Here is an 18951-nt window from a genome sequence, read left to right on the forward strand (position 1 = left end):
GAATAGCAGCCTAGTGTACCTTGCCCTTCTGATGAAAAGAGCTTAATGTTGGTAGAGGATAATGCTCTTCAAGACATTCCTCAAAGGAGTGAAGCAGGCTCTCCATATCTGCTTAACCGCTGCAACCAAAGCTAATGCAGATGCCTCTGTGCCCAACATTGGAGGAGGGGAAGTAGAATTTAGAAAACAGGAATCACTGAGCCCCAAACCTATAGGTATGTCTGCCAGAGAAGCCCATTTTCCCCAAGTATTTTTCACAATGTGGTAGAAAGAGTAAAAAGGGTTCAGTGGACAGGCTGTAAGGTCCCACTTGTGGCTGCTTTAATTGCTGGCACAATTGCTCCAAGGGATGGAGATTTAATGCATTAGAAGCTGGCATTTGTCTCCTAGGAGCAATGGTGGTTGGCTGTTGTGAGTGCCCATGCCAGTCCAGTGGGGAATACCGCCAGCTGCAGGTGGGCAGCTTTTAAATTGGCACGTTTTTTGGTCCTCGTGGGTAAGCGTCGTCTTCTGCCATCTGGGGAGTAGTGGGGTAATAACAAACACAAGTCCTGCAATATTTCAACACTTTATTGCTGCTTGATTTCCCTGTAATGGACTCAACCAAAGGTCCCTATTGCACATCTTTTGGGTCTTTTTGGTATCCTCAAAGGTATGAGGTTTCAATGCAGGTCAAGCTTACACCCCTACACCTTTAACCGCTAGTTACATATCTCAATCTTGTTTTAGACATGGACAGTTAGTTGAATAACAACCTCCCACAAAGGTTGTGCTTGCAGGTGGAGGTGGAATGAACTTGCTCTGTTAATCGTTTTTGATAAGGCAAATATGGGAGGGAGGGCAGTTATTTTGCATATAACAAGAGAGCCACCCTAATACATGAGAAATGTGCCATGAGCAATTTCTTTACAGAGCACAACATGCAGGTGCTGAGAGTCTTGAGTTATTTCCTGTTCCCTCCTTGTGTCATGAGCTGCCAGTTAAAACTTAATAGCATCTACTCCTGCTCCCAAGAGTGTGTTATTCACAACTGTACTGATTCTGAGCATGAACAGTTGGACAAGTACAAGTCTGTAGAGAGACAATGGTCCACATGTCTGGGGAAGGAGATACTGATCACTAACTGCCTGATCACCCTACAGTGGGTGACAGCAGATGTGTAAAATTCAAAGAAGCATCCACTCAGAAGATTAGTGTGCAATATGTGGGGAGCTTGAAGGAGCAGTGGTGTATTACAGTAAGGAAATCTCACTTGACAAGATCTAAAGAAATTAGGGTTCTAAAACAGGTGGCACTGTTCAGTTTAAAACACGGCTCAGCCTGCATCTTAGCATTCACATCATATGGCTTTCACACCAGAAGGTGCTCTTAATATCACTCCTGAAGACATCTTAATGGTTTTGGATAGGGGTTTTCCTCCTTATGTGCCAACATTTGTATGTGTGGGCTACCCTGTGCTAAGCACAAGCCATGCACATACTCTTCTGAGGGTGTTTGCAGCTGGAAGGATGGGGCTCTTGCCCTGGCAGTAACAGAGCAACAGCTGCCCTGAGGAATGGGGACAGGACGAGGGGGTTGTGCATTGGACAAAGCACAGAGCAGGCAAATGGGTGACCCTCTTTGTCCTCAACTTGCTGTAATGAGGGCAGGCAGAGGGGATCTGGGAGCTACCAGGCCAGCTCAGTACACCCAAGACACAGGAACCCACTGGGGAGAGTTGCAAGCACGCTCAAAGGCCGCCTGGAGTTGCTCAAGGCTCTCGTCAACACCATTGTTCACCAGCGACAGGTCGAAGTAGTGAGCATATCTGCTCCGGATGGCCTCTGAATCTTTCTGAAGCTGCAGCAAAGTATCCGACTGCAAAGGAAGAGGAATTGTTCGCAGTTAGTGACATCAGGAAGACAGTCTAGCTGAAGCTGCTCTGTACATTGCGGGGTTTCTCAGTTCAGCATGCAACGGCCTTGATGCAGCCTAGAACTTTGCTAAACTGCTTGCAAAATGGCTAGGCTGCATGTATGTGGTGGTGGTTCTTGAAATGTGCCAATTAATCCTGGGTGGCCTTAGTGATATAATTCCCATGGTCCACTCATTAGCTCTATGCATTTTAATTCATGTGTACAAACACCAGACCTCTCAACACTTAGGATCTTTTAATACTAATCAGCACACACACACCCCGTGCATTCTTTACTGGGTCAAATCACGGACACCTAATCCCCCTCCGCAAGAATCCAAGCAGGCACCAGGTTAGGGGTGGGCAACCTGTAACTTTCTAGATAATTGAGTCCAACCCCACCTACAGTATGGCCTGTGGACAGGAATAAGACAATCTGTAATCAACAAGAGCTGGAGGGCACCAGGCTGGCTGCTAGGTTATCTGGTGATCCCTAACAATTTTGGTGGTGTAAGCAACATAACTTGCTCTAAATCAAAGGAGCTGCGTAGCAGAATGGGTGGATAAAGCCAGATTAAACCCACTCTACCGAAAGTTGCATCTTAAGGGAAGAGATCTTGGCTTCATTAAACTGCTCTCTGGCAAGAGGTATGGAAGAAAGGTTAAGGCAGTGGTCGTCAGCCCCCGCCCTCGTTTGGTCCAATGGGCCCATTTGGGGGGAAGTTGTCATTGTGTTCTGCTAAGGAACCATGCCCCAGAATCTACTGCTACATGCAGGCACTCCATAAAGGTAAAGGGACACCTGACCATGATGTCCAGTCGTGGCTGACTTGGGTTGCGGCGCTCATCTCACTTTATTGGCCGAGGGAGCCGGCATGCAGCTCCGGGTCATGTGGCCAGCATGACTAAGCCGCTTCTGGCAAACCAGAGCAGCGCACGGAAACGCCGTTTACCTTCCCGCCGGAGCGGTACCTATTTATCTACTTGCACTTTGATGTGCTTTCGAACTGCTAGGTTGGCAGGAGCAGGGACCCAGCAACGGGAGCTCACCCCGTCACGGGGATTCAAACCACCAACCTTCTGACCGAAAAGTCCTAGGCTCTGTGGTTTAACCCACAGTACCACCTGCATCCCGCAGGCACTCCGTAGTAGAGGCTTAATTGTGACTTATCTAAAGGCACACAGTTGTACCTTGGAAGTCAAACAGAATCCATTCTGGAAATCCGTTTGACTTCTAAAATGTTCAGAAACCAAAGCATGGCTTCTGAATGGCTGCAGGAAGCTCCTGCAGCCAATCGGAAGCCCCGTCAGATGCTCGACTTCCAAAAACAGTTCGCAAACTGGAACAGTCACTTCTGGGTTTGCAGCATTCAGGAGCCAAAATGCTCGAGAACTAAGCTGTTCAAAAACCGAGGTACAACTGTACTACGAGGGTGGAGCATAAGGGGATGTCATGCATCTAATGTAACACTGACACCTCTTACCTGATCTGCCTTGTCCGTGGGAGCGATGAACACAATGAAGGGTGAGAACTCAGCTGTGTGGATGATCTTCAGTGTCTGGGGGAAAAGAAAAGAGCCATTGGGGCATAGTTCCTACAAAGCTAAAAGGCTGCAGACCCACACGCCGCCCTACCTGCCTGAATGACAAGCCTGTCCAGGATGCTGCAGACTTGCGTTACCTCATTTTAGGGCAAGATGCTCCTGCAGCACCTTTTCCTTTCAGTTTTGTTCTTCGAGAAAAAGGGGAACACACTAAAGCATCTAAAATGCAACTACAGTTCCCATCTGACTTAAGAGACAAAGCTAGCACAGTACCCCCCCCCCCGTTTCAAGCCACTCTGAATACACGGTGCGAATGTATCCAAAAAAAGTGAGGCAAGGAAATCAGCAGTCCTTGCACTTCAGTAAACATGTGCACAACTCTGACTTTTGCATTGTTCATTCGCCCATGCCAGGTTCTTGAGGAGTTTAAATACACGTGTCTCTTTAGCACTTTCTCCTGGGCTCAGCGGGGCAGAGGAGAGGCTAAAACAAGCTGCTGTTCACTTACCAACCCCCTTCCCTTTGATCCTACTCCCATTCCCTTCCTGCACACCTTCAACATAGAACATTTTGTAGTTAATATTGCCCTCTCCTCCACCTCTGGCTCCTAAGCTCTTGTCCCTTTACAAAGGTTTGCAACAAGCTAAACTGTGGAGCAGTGGTGTAGCGTGGGTTGTCAGCACCCGGGGCAAGGCAAGTAATTTGCGCCCCCTAACCCGTGGATTTTAGTAGGGGCAGAGAGCTGCTAGTGCAAGCGCGCGCCCCCCAGATGTTGCGCCCGGTGTGGCCGGCCCCCCCTGCACTCCCCACGCTACGCCACTGCTGTAGAGCAGGGCGAGCAGGGCTAAGTAGCTGGGGATGTTGAGAGATGGAGGGGGTTCAACAACACCTGGAGGACCACACGCTCCCCATCCCGAAGCTAAAGGTACAAAGGTGCTCCCAGAACGCTTCATATATTTTTTTCAAGCAGCAGGCTGCACTTTCCTACCTGTGGCTCAATGTCCAGAATAGCAATTTTGTCCTGCTCGTGAATCTTGTGCACAGTCTCAAATTTGGTGCCGAACATATTGCCCTGGTAACTCCCAAACTCCAGGAACTCGTTGGCAGAGATGTCTTTTGTCATCTCCTCTGTGGTGACAAAGTGGTAGTCTTTCCCATCCACCTCGTTCTTCTTCTGAGGGCGGGTGGTGTCTGCAGAAGAAGGGGCACAGAGAGACATGGGAGCTGGGCTGCTGCAAGGAGATAGCAAATCTGCCTACAGGTCCAGTTTGAGTTATTTGGGAGCTTGGGGAAGGAAGAACACAGCTGGAATTCATTACAATCTCAAGTGGAGGAGGAAGAACAGAGTGCATTAGTCATCAGAGGACCTTCTCCGCATGTTGGAAAGGGCTGACATGAGAACCAGCCTTCTCAGTGGTAGCCCCCGTTTTTGGAATGCTCTCCCCAGGGAAGCACACTGGGCACCAGACTAAAACACTTTTATTCACTAGGCCTTTCACTGTTAATTTAAAGAGTTGTGTGTTATGGGTGTGGGGAGAATGTTTTAATGCTCATCTTTCAGTGGGGTTGACAGAGGTCCTTTTAAAAATATTATTGAATGAGCATGTTTAGGCGTAGTGTTTTATTAAATCTGCTCTGGAGAGTCCTCTAATGCTTTGAAGCAGGTTTGGACAGAAAAGAGAAGAGGGGAAAGTTACATTATGCAAGAGGAGGTCTGCTACATTAGCAGCACAGTAGCACTGAATACGGCCCAATGTCTTCTATACCACATGCTACTTTGGTGACACACTGCAACCGAAAGAAACATGCAATGGAGCCAGTCTGGTGTTATAGTTCAAGTGCTGGACATAAGCCTGGGAGACCAGGGTTCAAATTCCCACTTGGCCACGATGCTCACTGGGTGACCTTGGGCCAGTCCTAAATTCTCAGCCTAACCTGCCTCACAGAGCTGTTGTGAGGATAATATGGAGAGGGGAAAGGAGCACATATGCTAACTTACAAGTCTAAGAAGAAGCTGGGACAGAGGCTAAGCAATGCTAAATAAATGCCACAGCGGAAAATTTTGCGTTCTGGGTGACTTACATGGAATGGGGTATCCAAACTTCTCCGGGTTCTTGCTGAGCAGGGTGTTCTTAATGTGGCTTCGGCCAACTCCGCTGGCCCCTGGCCCAAGAAAGGGAGAAAAACAATAAAAGGAAAATGATGCTCCAGCTCCGTTTTCTCATAACTGAATAACTTCCACTTACATCAGGGAAAGGGCACATCACAATGTAATGTCAAAGTCGGCCTCTTTTGCCCTCTCTCTAAGGATGAATAGTTTTGTTTGGTCTGCATATTTTTAAGTGAGCTGGATCAGAATGCTATTATCCATCATATTTTGTGATAACCCACCCCAAAATACTACCAAAGTGTGTAATTTGTGTTTGTGCACATGTGCATGTGCATAATGTGTTAAGGAATGTGTACATTGAGATAATTCTTAATTATGAGTAATCACAAAATACATAGTTAAATGAACATTTTCATACACTTCTTTATGTCAAGGTCATTTGCAGAAATGGGACAGAGCAGTTATAGGTGCACTCATTAAAAACTGACAAAGAGCAGACATAGACCAGACACAGACTAATTCATCCATTCCCTACGCTTATCTGACCATATTAAACCTATACCACTGACCAGCTTTAACCAGAATATAAATGATTTTATCTAGCCTCTGATTTCCGCACTCCACAATCCTTCTTTGTCCATTCACTTTACCACCTCTACTCAGAGTAGACCTAGCATTGGGTTGAAATCCATTGGCTGCTGGAGTGGGGCTGGCTATAAAAAGCCACAGCACATATAGCTGTCACTATGTGCTGCATATTTCATTTATTCCTTTATCATTTAGAGACAAGTCAGTACTCTGTGGGTTGCACTGTGTCATACCTATAAGCACCAGTGTCTTCCGCTTGAAAGCTGGCAGCCTCACCACCTCCTCATAGGACACCACATCCAACTGATCAAAAACTAGGAGAGAGAGAGACAGAAAATAAGATCCTTCACTGAGCCCCAAAGGTCCCCACACCCTGTCAATCACCTGACATCACAATGACATCAGGAGATGAACGCCAGGACTTCAAAGCACCATGCAGGGCCTGCAAAGATCTTTGAAGCACCATGGCTCAACAGGCTTGAACAATGGGTGGTGACTTGAAGCCTGCCTTCTGCATGGATCTTCCCCCTGAGGAACTCTTGACGAACAGCTGCATCACTCCCTGCCCTGCACCAGACATCTCATATGGTGCATGTTGTTTGGGGGAAACAGCCTCCCAGGCTCAATTAACACCTGTGCTGGGTCAAATTTGACCCACCGACTAGAAGCTCCCAACCCCTGGTTTCACCCTGAAGGCAGGGAAAACAGTGGAGGAGGAGGGAGACAAGGAGGTGCTCACTTGAGCTGTGCTTTGCCAGGTACTTGTCTTTGCATTTCTTCTTCTTTCCGAAAGGGCTACAGCTTTGGGTTCCGCTGGAGTTGCCCTGGGGCATGCTTGCAACGCGCCTGCAGGAAAGGGGAAAAGGTATATTGTAGTAAGAAGAAAGTGGCAATAAAATCAGGCCCCCTCTTTTCTTTTCCCTGACCAAAACGTGGGAGCAGTGCTTCAAACTGATGGCTTAATCAAGGCAATGATCTCTCTCCTTCAAAGTGTTTGTAGGGTGTGGGGGGAGAAGAACAACAAGTTTGAGGACTTTCTATGGCAGACGTGGGGAAACTTTGGCACTTCAGATGTTGCTGAATGACGGTGATGACGAGTACCTCATTTAATTTCTATACTGCCCTTCATCCAAAGATCACAGGGTAGTTCACAACATAAAGATACAGATTCCATAATAAAATTAAAACAAAAGAAACCAATAATCACCATGCCACAAACAAATTTAAAAGACCACAGAATGTTTAATCAGCTGAAGGCCTAGTTACAGAAAAATGTTTTCACCTGGTGCCTAAACATATGGAATGAATGTGCCAGGCAAGCCTCCCCAGGGAGAGCATTCAACAAACAGGAAGAACTACAACTCCCATTAGCCCAAGCAAGCAAAAGCCAAGGGTGATGAGAGTTGAAGTTCAGCAACATCTGGAGGGCAAAAGGTTCCCCACATCTGTTCTGTAGAATTGAGGCATGGATCTTCAGGAACATCAAAAGGCAAGTGTAATGATTCGTAGGTTAAAATGAGGACGCATTGGTTGCCTCAAACATTTGAGGTCTTGTTTTGGCCTTTGGAGCACGTTAGCTCTTCTGAAGCCAACAAATCTATAGCATTATTTCTGTCTCTGAGATTTGCAGCACACTCTGCTAAATCGAAGACAGGCTTTACCAACAACTGGAAAGGGGTGGAATTAAGAGCTTTGAATACTCATGAAAAGAGAAGGCAAGGAACCCAAATGCCAATATGAAGATGCTGCAGGCCACTGGTCTTTGTATAGTGGGTCACAACAGTAGCACTACCACCAAGCAAAAAATATGGAAAAATAAATAGGTCCCCCAGTCCATGTTTGGATTAAAAGTGGGTCCTGGGTCAGAAAAGGTTGAAGATGCCTGCTGTAGGCAACACCAGAGATCCTATCACAAGATGGGAGGAACCTGAAGAGATCCAGCCGGGAACCTGGAAGGGAGGAGCACTAGGCAGGCAGGGGCCTCATCCAAAGGACATACCACTCCTGTAGCTCCAGCGAAGGGATGAGTCCTGCGGATCCATTGGAGGAGCCCTCTACCCGGCCCTGCCACCAATTGCTGTCATCCTTGTTGATGATCTCAATGATGTCTCCTGTTTGGAACTTCAGCCCAGCTTCTTTGCAAGGAATCAGGCTGTCCTTCCGGGGGTCATAGTCAAACTGGGCTTTCATGAACATCTGTAGTGAGAGAGAGAGAACTAGAGCTCAAGATTAAAGTCAGGAAATACCCTTCAACTTGCAGGAGGTAGCACTACTTAGGCAGGCAAGGGGTTAAACTGGATGCAAGAAGGACTGGAATGTGGGCAGCCAAAATTTTAATAATTGTTTATAAGTCTGTCTACAGTAAATGATGATGATGATGATGATGATGATGATGATGATGTTACTGATCTGCAATACAGCCATTGCTTATCCCATTGTAAAGAGAAAGCTGCTGCCAAATGGACAGCTTATTATCTGAAGTTAGCAGGATACACAGCTGACCTCTTAAGTCTTAAGACTTCCCTTGTGAAACATGAAATACATGCTGGGGTGAACAAGGACTATTGTGTTTAACTGCTTAGCCGGAACAGAAAAAAAACGTGTATTAAAGCCTCCCTATATGGGCTAAAATTGTAAAACGAAAAACAAGAACATCAGCATTTGCCGAGAGCAATTTGTCGTTTCAGAAGCAAAACATGAGTCCACTTGGCCTAAATGCCTATTCTTGGATACCTTCAAAATTAGAGACAAGGTTTTGTTTGTATTTTTCGCTTGAAAGGACATACTTCATGGGCTACGTTGTTGCAGGATTTTCAGGAACTTCCTTAATACAGCTAAACCCTGGATTAAACACAAATTCCACAACTATAGGCTCAAATGACGAAAGTTCATTCCAATTAATATCGTTGGGGATTGCTCTTTATGCATCATCATGATCTCACATTGCATGTACACCAGCACATGCCAGAGTTAACAAAAGCCACATTCCCTCAAAACCCTGGTTTGCAAACCCACCACAAACTATAGTTTTCAATGGCGGTGGTTCTGTTAGGGCAAGCATTGTGGCTTGTCAGACAGAAAAACCCTCTTCTAGCCCCCCTGGGCACTGTTCAGGATTTCAGGGGTTGGGTTTGGCAGAGGGCAGGGCTCCATGGAAGGAGAAGAGGGAAGGAAGCCCCGTTGCACAAGTTGAATCCTGTGCATAGTACCTGGTTCACATGGTAACCTCTGTTTGAGTGGGCCAAGGCTTGCAGCATTAATAGGTGTAACATAAACTGTGGTTGGTACTGGAAAGCGAGGGAGGAAACTCCTCCAGAAAAGGGAGGAGGAAAAGTAAAAGAATGATTATGCAAGCTTATGCCCCACTCCTGAATGTATTTAAGCAAGGTTGGGAGATTTGCAATGTCAGGACTGCACTTGGAGTCTTGTCTCTGAAAAATGTATCATCTGAACACAGCTTTAGTTGTGTCAATATGTGCCTTCTCTATTCCAGCACCCAGGACCCTTTTCCAGCCAGAACTCACTCAGCTCCGACACCTCTCAGGTAGGTGCCATTGCCATTATAAGAGAACAAGGGAGGCATACATGCTAAGTTCTGGCACCTCTTTTCCTAGAAAAACAGCACTGCCAGGACTGGAATTCCATTCTCTTTCAAACTCCTCCCCGCCCCCCTTCTCATGTTACCTTTACACTTTAGGAAACACAGAAAGCTGCCAGGTTAGACATTTTGTCCATCTGTGTTTCTTTCAAAGCAAGCAAGCAAACAAAAGGGACTGCAGAAAGGGATGGAGTGATCCAGGTTGGGACTGTGGCCAGGGCGTTTCCAGGTAAAAATTGCTCACTGTAATCAGATACCTAGCACATCTTTTAAAACTGAGATGCCAGGGATAAAGCCTAAGAAAGTATATGCTCACAGAGCTACAGTTCCTCCTCAGGCTTCCTTCAGTGCATGGGCAGGTGAGAACCCTTGGACCTCACAGTGCAGAGGGGACCCAGGATGCAATCTCCACACCAGCCCAGCACCTCTCTTTACTCAATGCACACTAGTCTCATTTGCTGCTTTGGCCTCTTCCCCACCATCCTTTGTCCTGGCCATCTCATGTAGAGTGAAGGTTGCCAACTGCACCTCTTAACAGCTACAGAGCAAGAGGACATTAAGGAAGGGGCATTTCTCTCAGCACTGGGTCACCATGCCTAAGGAAAAGCGTCCCCTGCAGAGTTTCTGCTTTCCAGGCAATGGTTAAATAGGCCAGGAAGGGCAGAGGGAAGTGTGAGAGAAAATGCATTTTGTGGGCTTGGGAGTGGATGGGAAACATATTGTGAAATCCCAGAAACCAGCATCATCGCCGCAGAAGGTTCAGCAGTGGTTAGAGGGTGGGGCTTTAGCTGCTTGAGTACTAACTTCCCCTTCCCTAGGAGTAGGAAGGGTAGAATTGCACAAGTGACTCCAGAGTCATCTTTCTGCATGTGACCCTGCTGCCCAAAAACTCTGTTAGCCTTCTAGAGCCTTGCTTTGGGCCTCCCTGTCAGAAGAGATATGGAAAGTGGGCATCCAAACAGGATATTTTCAGCGGTGCTGTCCGAGATTTGGAACAGCCTTCCAAGAGAAATCTGCCTGGCCCCATCACTGCTCACTGTAAGGTGGGCAGCAGAGTAAGTTTTATTCTGGTAGTCTTCCATTTCATGCAGAGACTTGTTCCTTGCTGGCTACATAAGGACCAGCACTCAAAGATCGGAGACCACAATAAATATATGTGATGACCGCTGCATGCATTTTTTCCTGGTGTAAACTACCTTTAATATTTTGAGAAGCACGGAACGGATTTTGATAATGAATAGATGAGCAAAAATATACAGATACAGCATATCTAATTTGTACAAATTATTTTCCCAGATGCAGAAATTCAGTTTGTTCTTTTCGTTTTCTTTTGCTTAAAATGTGGGTTCTATTGGTGCAGAATTTGACTATTATTTTTAAAGCAAAGAATACACCACTGTTGCCATATGGAAGTAATTAATGAGGAATGAGAACTAAAAATAGGACAGCAGTCTAATTGCCTCAGATTAGACAAACTCAGAAGGAGAGGAGAAAAGAGACTGGCTGGATGTTCTGCAGCTGGTAGAATTCACACAAGGGCTACTCAAATAATTGTGCTGCATCACTTGGGCACAAAAATGGCAAAATAGCGACACATTCTTGAACCCACCCACCCCTCAAAAAACTGAAGTGGTGCAGAGAAAGAATTTCCTGGCATCTTATAACAGATTTATTGGAGAATTTAAAACGGCACAATAAAATACTATTATACTTTAAAGTGCCACAAGTCTCCTATTTTTGCCACTGGTTTTTGCTGTAACAAAGGAACACAGCTACCCCGACCCTGGGAAATTAACAGCCCAGGGAGGAAAACAGCAGCCCAACAACTTCAGGCATCTGCATTGCCTTAGCAACAGAAGCACAGCACAGGCCTCTACGTTGTCTTGGTAACAGCTGCACAGCCTCAACAGTACCAGGAGTGGGCTGATTTCTTCAGGAAGATCTTGACCGATCCCACATCCCATACAGTGTCAGCGGGTGACAAAACAGCATGAAAGAGTGGAGAAGATCCTGCTTTGGAGGGCAACTGATACGCAACCATACCTGAGCACAAAGGTAACAGGCACCCAAACACACACTCTCTCACACACAGAAGGCCATAAGCCTGCTATTTCCTGTTTGGCCCAGCAAAAGAGGATGACTTGGGAACTGTCTGGCTATCTATACTACCATAACAGGTGTCTATACCTTTCTGCAGCTTTAAGCCAGGGGTTGACAATGCGGTTTTTGGACTACAACTCCCATCACAGCCAATGGTCAGGGGATGATGGGAGACGAAATTCAGCAACATCTGGAAGGCACCACCTTGGCTATCCAAAGCAGGTGTGGGGAACCTCAGGCCTAGAGGCCAAATCCGACCCTCCAACCTCTGTCTGCCCCTAGGGAATCTTCCCAGGCACACCTCTCATCAGCCTTGCTGCACACCTTGAGTGTTTTTGACTGGATGAAAGAAGTCCATCAATAATGCCTCTTGCTTGCTTGTGTACAAAGCACCCTACTGTACACAGGGAATATGTACATCAGTTGCCTTGGCCGCTTTTGCCTCTTGCTGTACCCACCATGACATCAGGTGACACTTTCTCCTTTGCCTGCGCAGTTCAGTGTCAGGCAAAGGCACCGAGGTTTGTAGCCAACACCAACCAGTCGTTACCTGCCCTGCACCGGATGCAACAGATGACACCAGGATTAAGGCAGGTGGGTGCAGCTTGGGAGGAAATTGGGTAATAGATCAATTATTTTCCATACACATACCAAATTCCCCCTTTCAAGCAATCTTAGGCCCAACATTTAAAGCACTATTATTGCACTTTAAACAACCATGGCTTCCTCCCCCCCCCCCATCCCAGGATCCAGGGAACTGTAGTTTGTTAAGAGCGTTGAGAGTTGTTAGGAGATCTCTATTCCAACAACTCTCAGAGTTCCTTGGGAAGAGGGATAGATTGTTAAACCACTCTGAGAATGTAGCTCTTTGAGAGGAACAGGGGTCTCCCAACAACTCTCAGCATCCTTAACACACTACATTTTGGACTCACAGCTGTCCATGGAGGTGCAGGTTAATTCTGTGTCCAGGGCAGCTGTCTACCAGCTCCATCTGTTACGCAGGCTAAGACCCTACCTGCCTGCAGACGTTCTCACCAGTGATGCATGCTCTGGTTATCTCCCGGTTGGACTACTGCAATGCGCTCTATGTGGAGCTACCTTTGAAGGTGACCTGGAAACTACAACTAATCCGAATGTGGCAGCTAGACTGGTGATTGGGAGCAGCCGCTGAGGCCACATAACACTGGTCCTGAAAGATCTACATTGGCACCCAGTACGTTTCTGAGCACAATTCAAAGTGTTGGTGCCGACCTTTAAAGCCCTAAATGGCCTCGGCCCAGTACACCTGAAGGAGCGTCTCCACCCCCATCATTCAGCCTGGTTCCCTTACTGTGAGAAGCAAAGTTACAGGGACACAGGCAGAGGGCCTTCTGGGTAGTGGCTCCTACGCTGTGGAACGTCCTCCCATCAGATGTCAAAGGAATAAACAACTATCTAACGTTTAGAAGACATCTGAAGGCAGCCCTGTTTAGGGAAGTTTTTTTAATGACTGATGTTTTAATGTATGTTTAATCTCCTGTTGGAAGCCACCCAGAGTGGCTAGGGAAACCCAGCCAGATGGGTGGGGTATAAGTACAGTGGTACCTCGGGTTACATACGCTTCAGGTTACAGACTCCGCTAACCCAGAAATAGTGCTTCAGGTTAAGAACTTTGCTTCAGGATGAGAACAGAAATTGTGCTCTGGCGGCACGGCAGCAGCAGGAGGCCCCATTAGCTAAAGTGGTGCTTCAGGTTAAGAACAGTTTCAGGGTAAGAACGGACCTCCAGAACGAATTAAGTACTTAACCTGAGGTAGCACTGTAATAAATTATCATCATCATCATCATCACAGTACCAAGGATTCTTTAGGGGAAGACATAAACTGTTTGAAGTGGCATCACAGAGCTTTGAATGTATGGTGTGAATGTGGCCCTAAGTGTGTGGAGATGATCAAAGGATTAGGATAGGGGTGGTGGAGACTGCATAGGATTCCCAATGGCCAGGCAGAGATCCTGACACCACATCCTTCTTTCTCCCACTCCATGAGGGGGAAAAACATACAAATATGCACCTATGTTACATACCAGCTGCGGAATTCATCTTTCTGCAATGCAGAGTTTTGGCTTAGAGGCACAGAATTTAAGCTCATGCAACCAACCTACTGCTTTGAAGGTGGAAGTACTACCACCTACCTGGAGGGCAGGAATGCGGCTTTGCTGGTTGGGAATGACCTTTAGGGAAATGGTTCCCTTAGTTTCTTTCTGATGGACAAAGGAAAAGGAGAGAATCAACCTCTGCTAAATCAACCACACAAGGCAGATCACAACCTCTTCTTGCATAGCTCAGGGCTCCTGCAGTTGCAACCTGTCTCCTAAAACTGAGAAAAGCTGCACCAGCTAAAGTTCTCTCTTCTTAGCTTTCAGTGCAGAGATGCCCAGGCATTCTGTGCCCACAGAGGTGTGCAACCTCTGACTCTCCCCATGCTTGTTGGACTACAACTACTAATATCAGCCCAGAGGCTTCTGGAATAAAACTTCCATAACCGTGATCATTATCATCAATTATGTACTGCCTGTTGCCAAACTAGGCTTCTAAGCAGTTTACAAAGTATAAAAACCAGTTACACAAACATTAAAAGATAAACATCCATAGGTACACAATGAAACGAAACAAATCCCATTAAAACAAGACAGTAATTAATCATCCCTGGTCACTGGCCACACTGGATGGGAGTTTCAAGTCCAATAACACCCAGAGGGCCACAAGGTGCCCATCTCTGCAGTAAAGAATCAGAGCTACTGCTGGCTTTTGGTTTCTCCAGGATATTTCAGTCGAGCCTGGCTCTCATATGAGCCCAGTCCTTTTCTACACCTTGCTGATTTCAATGCAAAGTCAAGAGAGGCTCCCAGCAAGAACACTTCAACTTCCTGCTGGTTTTTCCTGAGCTGGGAGAAATGATAAAACAAAGAGGTATGGGGATGGAACCTAAGGTCCACCGGCTCCTACAGATTGGAATAATTCATGCTCAATTATCTTTTAAAAGGTCAGGAAGAATCACAGCAGGCTGCTGCTCCTGAAAGAGAAAACTCAGGTCCCTCCATCCCTGGTACCTACCAGTATCTTCTGCAGCTGGTCTACAGAATGGTTGGCGACACTCTTCCCATTGATTTCTAGGATCTCATCCCCCACATGAAGGGAGCCTGGCAGAGTAGGAGACATGAACCTCATGAAGCAAGGCAGGGCCAACAGCAACAGACAAGAGTCTTAATCAGTAGCTAGAGAGGACAACAGCTACTGATAAACAGGCACCACACTGGTAACTCCTGGGACTAGGCAAAAGCTATACTTTTACTAGATTGTAGTAAAAATGAAAATGATTTTTTAAAAAAGCACATCACTAGCAGCAGTTTAAACATACTACTTGTGGGACTTGCATTATTGAACTGAAAAAAAACTAAACTATGAATTCACATGAGTGAATATGCCTGAAATGCTTCAGAATCGGGTTTGCTTTTATAAAAACACACTGTGAACCCACTACCTGAGCTATTGCTGCTATTCATGCAAAAGGAGCTCACTTCCTAAGTTCTTCCTTGGAAAGTTAACAGCTGCTTTGAATAGGAGGGAAGGGTGGCTCCTTTCAAGCAGGCACAGCCAGGGACTTCGCAAGGGCTCTAGGACTCAGAAGGCCTCATCGCTGACTGGACTCATCCTGCCAACCCACGCTGCTTCTAGCAGTCACTCACCTGGGCACTAGCAAGACTTCTGAATGAGCCAAGCCCACCATCACAGGTGCCACCATCACAGAGAGGCCAATGTCACATGTGCAACATCAGTGAAGCTGAATGCGACAGCAGCACAGCTTCAATGGCCACTGTCTTCTCCTTCTTCTGCTGTCAATGGCAGGGGCTGCTTTGACCCTTCTGCCACTCCACAGCAGCAGCAGCAGCAGCAGCAGGAGGAGGAGCCAGTCACTGAAGCCACTCTGCACTTGGCGCAGTGCTTGGCCGCCTCCACCCTCTGACTGGGGGCCCCAAAAGGGCTCGGCTCCCAGGAGTTGGAGCCCCTGCCCACCATATTGGAATAAGCAAAATGCAATGCCTGACCTCATAATCTAACATGGCGGGTGGCATATCAAAGCCAAGCACTGGCTTGGGTCCTATTCAAAACCACTGCCATTGCTCACCAGTGCAACACGACCAGAGGCCTGGCAGCTGAGAGACTGGTGATAGAGGGAGAAATGTCCAGCAATGAACAGCAGCACCAGGCAGAGGTCGCACCACTGGCCCAAACTTCTTGCTCTACTCAGATCTCCATCGGGGTGCTTAGCTGTCAAAGTCCTTCTCTTCCCCCACCACTAAAACATCTCTATTCTAAAGGCAGCCGGGAAACTCTCCATTCCATCTAATGGGGAAAGGAAGAATTTGCCTTTCCATGCAGTGTAAAATCTCATCATATTCTCGGACAGGGACAAAAAAAATAATCCAAGTGTCTATGGCAACCAGGAGCTGGAGAAGGAAATGACAGGACTGTCACCCAAGAAGTTATTGGGTGGTTGCTTTCATTTTGATTATAGTCATACCTTGGAAGTCGAACGGAATCCGTTCAGGAAGTCCGTTCAACTTCCATAGCATTAGAAAACCAAAGCGTGGCTTCTGCAGCCAATCGGAAGCAACGGAAGCCCCACTGGAGTTTGCACACTGGAAAAGTCACTTCTGGGTTTGTGGTGTTCAGGAGCCATAACATTTGGGAACTAGGTTGTTCAACTTCCAAGGTACTACTATATACATTTTGTGGTTATATTTTTGATTTAGTTCTGTGAACCATCCTGAGACCTCTGGGTATAGGGCAGTAGGCATATAAAATTCAATAAATAAATAAATAAATAAAATACGTGGGCTTGGTCTGCAGAACTCAGGAGGTAGGAGGAGAGACACAAAAAGTAGAACTGGTTGGCTCCAAAAGTAGAATTGGGCTCAGGCTCTGCCAACTGTTGGGTCTCCTTCCTTTCTGCCCAATAGACATCAGCTTCTATTGGCGCTGGTTCATAGGGATTTTTTAAAAAAACTTTTTCAGGCCTGCTACTGTTCTTTACCTTGCCTGTGGATCATGCCTCCATGGAGGATTCTGGCCACCATACAGCTCTTCTTCTCATTCAGCTTCAGCGTGATACCCTGGAACAGAAAGTCTGTGACAATCTGGATCAAAGCTACAGTGTGAAGATTCTGCTTCTCTGCAGAGGCTCCTCCTGGCCTATCTCTGTACCAGAGGCAGCCCCAGGAGATGCATCCAGGAGGGGAGACTCCTAGCCAAACTCAATCTCTGTTCATTTCCCTTTTACGTAACAGCTGCTGGCTAACACTTCGCTTTCCAGGTCAGAACTTGCACAAAGGATTGGCAAGGATTGGGATCTGCCAAGGGCCCCACACCTCAGCAGGGGATCCATGCAGCTGACCAGAATACTCCGAGCCTGGCTTATCCTCTTCACCGCTGCAACCTGCTTGCTCATCTGCCTATTCGTGGTATCTCTAGATAAGACTGGGAATGTCCCCTGCCTGGAAGCCTGGAGAGGTGCTGTCAGTGTAATTAGATGGACCAATGGGCAGCCTCACTCTGGCCCAGACAGCAATGGAGCAGATGACAAGAAGGGTCAGTTGATGCCACTGCCTGCTTGTTGATAGCTGTCGTATAGGTCAGTTGCTAGAGTGTGAAACTCTTAATTTCCGTGGGTTTGAGCCCCAAGTTGGGCAAAAGAATCCTGCATTGCAGGGTGTTGGGTTAGATGAACCTCACGGTCCCTTCCAACTCTACAATTCTACAATTGGCTGGCAGTAGCAATAATAAGGTTAGAGGAGGAGGAGGAGCTGCAGATGGCAGCAACGAGGAACTAGACTCACTGGGGATGGGAGGCACTGGGGGTAATTCCGAAAAATGGGAACTGGCACTGCTTCTAGGACAAGAATCGGGAAACCTGTAGCCCCCCCAAATGTTGCTGAACTCCAACTCCCAACAGCTCCAGCCAGTATGGCCAATAGTCAGGCATGATGGGAGTAATCCAGCTATATCCAGAGGGGCACACATTCCTCATGTTCTAGGTCTTGCTCCTGGAGGCTCCTTCCATGGCTACAAGAGAGTTAGGGACAGAACATCTCTCAAGTGAAGAGGAAATCTCAACTTCAGCCAAGCTGCACACAGCCAGAAGCTTCGAGCTCATTAAAGCCTTCCACCTCTGTCCGTCTAGGCCAGCTTTCTCAACCTGTGGGTCCCCAGATGTTGTTGAACTACAACTCCCATCACCCCTAGTTAGCAAGGCCAGAGCTCAGGGATGACGGGAGTTGTAGTCCAACAGCATCTGGGTACCCACAGGTTGAGAACCGCTGGTGTGGGCCCAGGAGTTTGCCCAGGAGCAAGAGAAATATTCCTCCACCACCACCCCACTGCCTACAACCACAAGGACTTGAAGCACTCTAGCTTCACCAGCTCACCATGGGCTCCTCTGCGACCTTTTCAAACTGGATGAACCTCATTTTCCGTATCTCCCGGCCATTTGTGTGGGCTGGGCTGCCCAACATGGCTGAGCCATTGGAGTAAATATCCTCGGACACTGCATTCATTGAGGATGGAACTGCCTGTAAAGGCAAAACAAAACAAAACCCCAAGTTTAGGAGCAGTACCCAGGCCCTGCTGTATCCTGGTCTCCCAGAAGCCACACCAAACTGGAAACTTTAGCCCAAGAAGTATTAAACTCAGCCATCCATTCCCTGCTCCTATCCCTGAGCCAATATCGTGCTCATGATGGCAGCTGCTGGGTCCTAACACAGCATGGATTTATGTTTGGGCTGCCTAGCTGCAACATGTTCTCTCTCTTCTAGCCTTTAGTGATAGAGGACAGTCACCTTCAATGCACTCAGCTGTTTCTGAAAACATTGCAGCCATGGGATGACAAGTCAAATTGGCCACAATCATGGCTGTCATATACTCTTGGCTAACATAAATGAATGAGTCAAAATCTTGCACCAAGGAATGCTTATTCCCTCATCTTATATTCAGCAAAAATATCAGGAGTGCACTTTCTATGCATGACCAACTCTGCCAAGACAGAAGAGAGCCCAAATTTAAGACCAGTTCTTTTTAGAA

General features: G+C 47.0%; 1 protein-coding gene across 1 annotated transcript in view; it reads right to left on the minus strand.

The window, feature by feature from the left end:
• Positions 1 to 554: 554 nt before the first annotated feature.
• MPP1 (MAGUK p55 scaffold protein 1) overlaps positions 555 to 18951 on the minus strand; it is a 36244-nt gene continuing 17847 nt past the window's right edge. The window contains exons 2-12 of the mRNA XM_079962332.1: positions 18300 to 18443; positions 16910 to 16988; positions 14929 to 15014; positions 14007 to 14075; positions 8136 to 8332; positions 6876 to 6982; positions 6370 to 6450; positions 5521 to 5601; positions 4427 to 4629; positions 3379 to 3453; positions 555 to 1857 (exon numbers count right to left, since the gene is read on the minus strand). Of these exons, the coding sequence (XP_079818458.1) occupies positions 1681 to 1857; positions 3379 to 3453; positions 4427 to 4629; positions 5521 to 5601; positions 6370 to 6450; positions 6876 to 6982; positions 8136 to 8332; positions 14007 to 14075; positions 14929 to 15014; positions 16910 to 16988; positions 18300 to 18443 (1299 nt within the window). The 3' untranslated portion in view covers positions 555 to 1680. The remainder of the gene's footprint in view (positions 1858 to 3378; positions 3454 to 4426; positions 4630 to 5520; positions 5602 to 6369; positions 6451 to 6875; positions 6983 to 8135; positions 8333 to 14006; positions 14076 to 14928; positions 15015 to 16909; positions 16989 to 18299; positions 18444 to 18951) is intronic.

Source organism: Podarcis cretensis, assembly GCF_951804945.1.
Source record: "Podarcis cretensis genome assembly, chromosome: Z".
Lineage (NCBI taxonomy): Eukaryota > Metazoa > Chordata > Lepidosauria > Squamata > Lacertidae > Podarcis > Podarcis cretensis.